This window comes from Morone saxatilis, unplaced genomic scaffold (assembly GCF_004916995.1).
Source record: "Morone saxatilis isolate NCDOM2014 unplaced genomic scaffold, NCSU_SB_2.0 Contig18, whole genome shotgun sequence".
In the NCBI taxonomy this organism is placed as follows: domain Eukaryota; kingdom Metazoa; phylum Chordata; class Actinopteri; family Moronidae; genus Morone; species Morone saxatilis.
The window spans coordinates 12,746,741-12,755,813 of NW_023339740.1; the positions used below are offsets into that span (position 1 = coordinate 12,746,741).

A 9,073-nucleotide genomic window follows, 5' to 3' on the forward strand; every position below is an offset into this window, starting at 1 on the left:
GCTTCCAGTAGCTCTCCTCTATGGTTAGCCCAGCATCAACGAGAGGGTCTTTGATGCTCCTGCCAATGTTCATTGGTGTTTCTTGAGACGCCCCAGAAGACTCTCCAGCCAAAGTGTAGGCATTTGATGTTTTCTGTGCTGCATTTAAGGACTTACAGATGGCATCTTGACTTTGTCTTGGCCCACATACAGTCATGTCTTCAGAGGATACAGTAAGCAAAAGCTTGTTCTCAGGCCTCTGGATGATTTTCAGTGTGTCCTTAAACTCTTCTGGATCTATGTACTTGAGAGGAATAACTGAGCCTTCAGATTCACCTAAACACTTCTGGACAAGAGTAATGAAGTCATAGCGAGCTTTTTGTCCGTCTCCATCTTTCTGGTTTGCTTCAAATGTCACATTGACTTCTGCCATGATTTTAACTCCATTATCTTTCTCGGTACGTTTAATTTCTTCCTTGTAGATGTGGTTCACATACCAGAAATGACCCACTGGAATAGATAAAGGAGATGTTTCCTCTCCTGCTGCAGAAACTGCTGCTGAACTGCTGGAACTGCTTCGTTCCACCAGTTGCATTTCCTCCTGAACAAAACACAATGTATTTATTAAATAAAAGGCATTAATGTGCAGAATGTTATTCCTTCCTAATCATTTACTACACAGCACATACATGTTGTGGCTTTGACACAGCTGAAGGAGTAGGGGTCATTGAAGCATTGTCTGGTATTCGTGTTTCCAGGTCTGGTGGTGTCAGACTAACAGACATTATTGTGACTGTCTCCCCTTTTTTCCTGGTCAGTGTTTGTCCACTCAGTTTCTGAAGCTCAAGCAAGGCTTAAAAGAAGAAAAACAAAAATTAATTTCTTTCCAAAAGGAATAAAAGAAAAGACCAACAAACTGAATTGAAACACAAAAGTAAAAACAGCAAACTGAATTGCAAAAGCCATATTTACACAAGATGTGCAATTTAATTTTAAATAAAAACAGAATAACAGTCATACTGCACCTGGAGCAGGTTTAATCTTTATCACAGCTCTCCCATCCTCTAAGACATTTAAAACTGTGTAGTCTTGGTTACATTTGGTTCTGTTGGCCCAAGTCTGAAGAACTTTTTGGAGTTCTACTTTAGCTTTCTGCGGTTTAATACCCTCTGACCACTTGACTGAGAAGGTGACTTGAACTTCATCTTTGTTCTGTGATAAAGTCAGAGCAAGAAAACATGTTAGAGTTAATATCACTGTATCACACACAATACAAAGTGAATGACAGCACAAAAGATGTCATATTGGAGATAGGTGGTGATTTAATTACATCAGTGCTAATACAGTGCTAGTAAATACAAAAGACAATTGCAGCAATTAATACTTCAAAACACAAACAATTTGAAACAACTTTAGATTCCAAACTTGACTGATTCAGCCACTCACAACATCCATGCCGCCAAGGTTCACTGATGTGTCTTGAGACGCCCCAGAAGACACTCCAGCAGAAGTGTAGGCATTTGTTAGGGGTTCCTGATCTGCATTTAAGGACTTAGTGACGTCATTTGTACTGTGTTCTGGCCCAGTCACTTCTTTAGAGGGTATAGTAACCGAATGATTGTTTTTAGGTCCCTGGATGAAAACATGCTACAGTTAATGTCACTGTATTACCAAGAAAGATAGCACAAAATCCTCCATGCCATTCAACTTAAGTGAATAACATCACTGGTTCCACCAGTTTCATAACAGGAAAAAAGCAGTTGACTAAATGCAGTGGAACTGTGTGCAGTTAGCTCCTTAATTATATTTATATCTACTTTGCATGTTCTGTGTATGGTATAGCAGGTGGTGCTTTTTTTTCTAGCTCACAAACATACACACACACAAACACACCCACACACACATACAAATAAATACTTAAAAACACAAACAATTTTAAACAGCACTATTGCTATTGAGGTTGGTCACTGAATATTTACAACAAATCAACATTAATTAATACCATCATTCTCTTATACTTAACAGTTGTCTTTCACACTGCTCAAATGTTCAGTTTTAGTTTGCAGACATGGCAGATACAGATACTCACACTGTCAATGTCCATGGGCTCAGTGTCTGACATTTTGACTCTGAGTCTTCTTCCTTTAAGAAAACATATTTGTCACATAAATGTCAAATGTCGACATTATATTAAAGGCGACGCTTTGGCCCGACTGCACTTTCGCTTACGACAATCTAACGCAAACTTGTATAGGCTGTCAATTAGCTCTCGGTTTGTATTGCTTCTTACATTTAACACAACGTTATGCAACAAACATGTTGTTTACTTTGTGAATAAACATGTAAAACATGAATTCATGACGCATATTTACCTTCAGCTGGCTCTGAACGCTGCTTCTTCCTGATAAATGAAAGCGAAACTGTTGAGGCTCCGCGAGACACGTGGATATCACATGGGAGGTTGCACAGCATTAATGCAGCTGCAGACTTTTACACTATTAATGAGTATTAATATGTGTTGATAAATCATCAGTCTGTTACTGTTGAGATAAACAGCTTTGAAAGGTATTTTTTACTCAAGTGTTGCACTAAAGTACAATTTGAAGGTACTATTTTACTTTACTACATTCGAGGGGGGTATATTGTTTTTACTACACTACATTTATTTGTCAGCTTTAGTTATTACTACTACAACAGATTCAGAATATTATTACATAATGTCATCAATTGAAGCAGGTGTAATCTTCATCACAACATTCCCATCTGTTGAGGCACTTAAAACTGCACAGTCTGCTTCAGTTATGTTTCTGCTGAACCAAACCTGGAGAAGTTACTGTAAATCCACTTTTAAATGACCACTTCCCATATATAGATGCCAGCTATGTTTGTTGTAGTCATTCTGCCTTTCAAAAAACAAATCATAATTCAAAGCATGTAAATGGATTTCCCCCCACTAATATAGTAGATTAACAGAAAATAGATAGATAGGATACTGGGTAAAGTTAGCAACAGTCTACTGTTTGTCAAATTCTGTTCCGATAATGCTATATCATCTAGCGTGGAAATAACGTCAGAGAAAAAGTTTCTTAACGCTTTTGCGTGGTGGCGGGAGTAAGATATTAATGGCAAATAATATTGGGTTATGTGATTGTAGAGGTGGGTGCAGGTGGTGATATGATTATATCTATTTTGGAATATGAGCTATGTTAAGTTAAGATTCTCAGAATTATTATTATTTTAATAATTATATTTTTGTCATATTTGTTGTAGATTTACAGTGCATTTGAGACTTCCTAAACAAAAATGTAACTTCAGGATTGAGTGTTTTAAGGTTTTGTGATTCTGTTGACTGTTACCTGTCTATAGCATGTTGCAGCTCAGGTTATTTTGGATTGATGGGAAGAACCTAATTAAGGTTGAAAACACAAGGTAAGTCCAGAATAGGCCAATCATTTAAAAAATGAATAACACTATACTAAACATGTATTCTATTACTGTATTATGTAAGTAATCGTGTTAGTAATATTAATGTGGGAGCACTGGGTGCTGCGTGGTGGAGGAGCTGAGTGGACCATGGTGAGACTGAAAACATAACAATGTATGTTTTAAATAAGCCAGCAATAAGAAATCTTTCTGAGTATGTGTATCATACTGCCATATTATATAAGGAATCATACTAAACATTTTGTATAAGTACTGATACTGAACATGTAATATATACTATCATATCATACTGCTATGATGTCCAGGGTGGATAATTAGCACCTGGCTGGTAAAATAAAAAATGGAATTTAACTGGTAGATTTCAGACACAAAATAATGATTTAATATTGAGTGGTCGATTTGTTCACAGTTAAAAAAGTTAATTTCCACTCATTGCATGCTGCATGCCAAGAGAGCTGCAGGGTAAGGACAAGTAACGTTACAGGTCACTGCAAAGTAAATTGAGTTTATATCCTAAACACAACTATTCAGTTTTGTCCAACCATATACATATGCCATAGTGGTTGACTGTACAGTATTAGGGAATACAACTGGACAACACTCATTACATATCTAATCGACAACCCAGAACATATATGAATACAGAAGCTGTTGATGATCAAAACAAAGACGACGCCTCACCTTCGAAGGCAATTTCCTGTCCATGGTGTTCATGTTATGTCATAGTAAAAAGACAAAAGATACATAGAATATGTTATTATAATAATATAATAGAATAATTATTAATATGCATATGTGTATGTATGGATGTGACATGTTTACCTTTTTAAATATCAGTTCTATCAGCTCTGCCTTTTGCACGCAAAAACAGACAATAACAGTCTTTTTTGCTCAGGAAGGTTATCAACTGAGTGATAGGAACGTCTCCTTTTGTATCTAAAGGATGGTCCTTTCCTTATGGCAGCAACATTAAAAAAAGCCAGCCATTCACAAATACAAACGATCAAAAGAATCAGCTTCTAAATAGCCGTCTGTTTTTTTTAAATCTCATACCATTACTATGGAGCTGTTATTGTAGTGAAACTGATTACAAATGTGCGTGCAGAGTTGTTTAACTGTATCTCAGGGTTGGGGCCTTGTAGGACACAGGCCTGGGTTTGTACCAAGGAGTCCCGTTCCTAGTTCCAGCTGAGGCCAAGTCTTGATTCCTGAGGGCTGGACTTATCTTGCGCTGGACACAGGTCCAGCTTCAAGCAATGCTACAGCTTGCTGATCCTGTTTTGACTGGGTCACCTCTCTCTCATGTTGGTAAGGGGCAGTATCTACTCAACATGCTTGGATAGCTTGTCCAGCAGTGGTGGAGGTGAGGTGAACAGACACTGCAAAGAGTAGACTAGGCTTGAAAGGTCCAAGTTAACCTGGATTCACTCTTTAAGCTGGTCTCTGGAGAGCTTGGCAACTTCATTGCACTAAGGTAATGCCCAGTGCTAGTAGGCACAGTAGAATTTTCCCTTGGCTTTATTCTTAGGTGACATCAATGGATATGGATGCTAAGCATACCTAACAATGAATCCATCCAAACAGCATCTATGAGCAGAAAAGAGAGATAAAGGGAAAAAACAAACAAACAACCAAAACACGCAAGTAGTTTAGAGAGTCTTAAAGCAGTTGTCCAGTTGTCTGAAGAATTTTTAAAAAGTCATTTATAAATGCCACAAAGCTTGGAGCACAGTCTACACTTGAATAAAAAATCTACCTATGATGAAAACACTATTGGATACAAATTCAACATCAGTGTTTTGCATAAAAATACCAAACTTCACATGATGATATTCAGAAGCAGGTACTACATTCTTTGTAACACATGCATTCTGTCCCCTAAACAGTTTAACAACATTACAGGTGTTGAATAGAGGTTTAATATAATTTTGAAAAAAAGTACATATATTGGCAGATGTAAGCATTACAGAAGAATAGTGTAACATTCTTTTGTCAGATTCATCAAAGCCACAGAAATAGCGTTGACCAATAAAAAATATTTTCTATATGAGCAATCCAAAGTCAATATAGTTTTGAAATCGGTTTTGAAATCAGACTGAATATATTTCAACATTAATCAATTAAATGTACTATAGACCAAACCATTTTTTCCACCCAATCTTTCTAAAAATAAAGATTTAAGTCACAGAAATGTTAGATCATCTTTAGGCTGCCTGCAGTTTGCAGACCACGTTTAATTCAACCATATTATTATTATCAACCACACAAGATCTGTTTGTTAACAGATTCAATCTTTATTGCACAACAGCAACAAGAGTTAAATATAGAAATCACACAGAAAATTAGAAAAACGTGGGGTTTGTTGTCAAAACTAAGAGCCAATCAGCTTTGTTGAGGTGACAGCGAGGCGTTTCCCACCGTGCCCTGGGTCTTTACAGTCGGTGGAGAGCGCTTCAATCTCGTGAGGTAATCGTTCCCCACGTGTGCATGACGTCAGAGAAAGTCGGCGTCAAGTCGGGCACAGAACTAACCGGCATGCATTGTGCGACCATCGCCGGTGATCGATTCTCCACAGGCCTGGCTCATCTCGAACGAGCCTACTGTGTTTTCCAGGATGTCAGTGATTGTGTGATTTGCTCAGGAGCCTGTCAATCATTTCACCTCGTACCTGTGATTGGCAGAGAGTTAAGGGGGACGGATGTTGTTGTTCTTGCTAGTTTTTGGAGAATAAAATAAATAAAACTTAAATTCTGATGACACATAACTTTTATTGTGCATGGTGTATAGAGGCTCAGGCTTTCCCCTGGAGAGAGAATACTCTTTATTGTGGTTGTTGGAGTACCTTACTACTACTACTCATCTCATTTCTGTTGGTCACGTACTATGGCATATATTTACTTCTGTCAATATATTGTCATATATTGCATTATTATAAGGTACATACTTAGGCTCTTATTATATTTCTATTTTTATTTTTTAGTTATATATACCTACATATACATTTTCTATTCTATACATATTGTGTTAGACATTGTAATATCACATATATTATTTCTATTCTCTAACATTGTGTGAGCACCTTGAGCGACTGTAACAAACAAATCCAGATCAATAAAGTATTTCTGATTCTGAGTCTGATCTGATTAAAATTTGGATAGAAAACAAGCGTTTGTTTTAGGTTTTTTTCACAACATGTGCTGATAAATAGACAAATACTGTGATTAGTCAGTGTGGGTTGCATTAATCATTTATTAGATAAACATCAGATAATATATACTGCAGAACATAAAGCTGAATTTACAAATGTCATTCTTATGTTGTCATAATTTGAAAAACTTTATCAGTCAACAAAAAAGAAGGAAATCTTCCATTAAAAGTTATACTTAATATATGTAGCTAATACATGTTGCTAAACGATAAACTCTTAAACTGTAAATGCTGTCCAGTTACTGATAATATTGAAAATTACAAGAGAAGAGAGACAGCATTCAATACGATAGTCTGTTCCAGTAATTGCTTATTTAACTTATTGTGTGGAAACAACTCCTCAGCCACTCTCTATTAAGATCTTCACTCAACACCTTTAGCCTTCAGCTCATCTCTGACTCTGCTCAGGTAGCCAGGGTCAGGATACCCAAAACTGTGGAAACAGAGTATGTGCAAGGGTTAATGTAATAATAATTAAAGTAGACTTGGCATAAAAAAATATATATATATGAAAAAATAACCACTACTGTACCTCTGTGGTCCTCCTGATGTTGAGGTCTGTGTGGTGAATGGTCGTTCCAGGTCACCTGATTCTCCATTCCAGTCGTTCTGGAGGTCCCGACAGTGAAAATGAGCTTCTGCTCAAACGCTTTCTTCAACAGCCGCAGCACTTCTCTGCCTCTCTGTTGTCTGGCAGATATGCTGTTCTCCTAATACCAGAGGTATTACTGTCCAGGATCTGGATGCGTCTCCTGTAAAATGACAGCGAAACATTACTGACAACCATGTTAAAAATTAAATTACAATTTACAGTATTGACACAATGTCTCCAGATATTTGAATTAAGACATTTACCGTCTGTATTCCAGCTGGAATATCAATAGGTGATTTCTATAGTGCCAAAGGATGAGAATCCAGGGAGGGAGAAGCTACTTGTATGTGTGACATTCTTCCAACTGGCTGGTCTCCCTCTATCCATACCAAAGACATCTTTGCATACAGGACACATGGTCCAATGCTTTTCTTGGACTGTGCCAGGCCAATCCTCGCAAAACTCATGTTTACACTTGAGCTGTTTCTTTATTGGTAAATGTAACCATGCATATCGGACAGGTTTCATCTTTGTTATCTCCTGCTGTTGCTCCCTGTCCTGTGGGTGCTTCAGTGTTGCGCGTGCTGTATCCTGATTGTCTGTTCAACACAGGTCCACCCAAGTTCATGGATGATGTGGCAATCTTCTGGTACAGCTGAAGAAGAGCTCTGACAGCATGGCTCTCCATTGCTGCGTTTCCTTCAGATCCTTTATAGTGAGCTTTGACTTTGACTTTGCCTTGACTGATGCCAGATTTCTTAAAGTCCACACCGAACTTAGCTTTGATATTAGAAACATCTTCATAGAAGGAAGTAGTCATCAGCTTCCAGTACCTGTCCTCTATGGTTAACCCAGCATCAACCAGAGGGTCTTTGATGGTCATGCCAATATTCACTGATTTGTCTTTAACAAAGACTTTGCCTTGACTGATGCCAGATTTCTTATCATCCACACCAAACTTATCAAAGGAAGTGGTCATCAGTCTCATGGAGCTTTCCTCAAGGATGTCTTTGATGCTCCTGGCAATGTTCATTGGTGTCTCCAGCTCTAGTGGTTTCAGACGTACAGACATTACTGTGACTGTGTTCCCATTTTTCCTGGCCAGTGTTTGTCCATTCAGTTCTTGAAGCTCACTCATGGCTTAAAAAGAAGAAAAACAAAAATTAATTTTCCTCCAAAAGAAAGAAAAGAAAAGAACAAACTGAATTGCAACACCAAGTAAAAAATTGAAACAGTCATACTGCACCTTGAGCAGGTTCAGTCACCATCACCGTTATATCAGCTCTCCCGTCTCCTGAGACATTTAAAACTGTGAATTCTTTACAAAATGTCCTTTTGAAGGCCCAAGTCTGAAGAACTTTCTGCAGTTCTGCTTTAGGTTTCTGCGGTTTAATACCCTGTGACCACTTGACTGAGAGGGTGACTTGAGCTTCTTTGTTCTGTGATAAAGTCAGAGCAAGAAAACGTGTAACAGTTATGTCACTGTACCTCACAATACAACGTAAATGACAGCACTGGAACAGTTTGTATATAAACATGTCATATATATGTATATGATATTTGAGATAGGTGGTGTAAAATAACATTGCTTTAATTACATCAGGGCTGTATACAGTGCTGATAATGTAGTTGCTGTGTAGTACGATAACAGAGCAGAAAATGACCAAAGAGGACAGCCTCAATACAGCAGAGAGCAGCAGGCTACTTGGGACTAGCATAATTTGCCTTGGGAGCTTAATGATTACACGGCTCATGTCTTGGAAATAGGAAAAAAAAACAAAAATAAACATTTTTTTTCTTTTTCCTCAATACACACAAGGTCACACAAATACCTACCCCAGCACACGTATC

The 9,073-nt window shown here is 37.7% G+C and overlaps 1 protein-coding gene across 1 annotated transcript in view; it reads right to left on the bottom strand.

The window, feature by feature from the left end:
* The window catches only part of dtex3l2.1 (deltex E3 ubiquitin ligase 3L2, tandem duplicate 1), a gene marked incomplete in the record, with an annotated part of 17,084 nt that overhangs the window by 6,005 nt on the left and 2,006 nt on the right, over positions 1–9,073 (bottom strand). Inside the window, 3 exon segments of the mRNA XM_035662443.1 lie at positions 17–580; positions 669–832; positions 1,005–1,191. Coding sequence (XP_035518336.1) covers positions 17–580; positions 669–832; positions 1,005–1,191 — 915 coding nt within the window.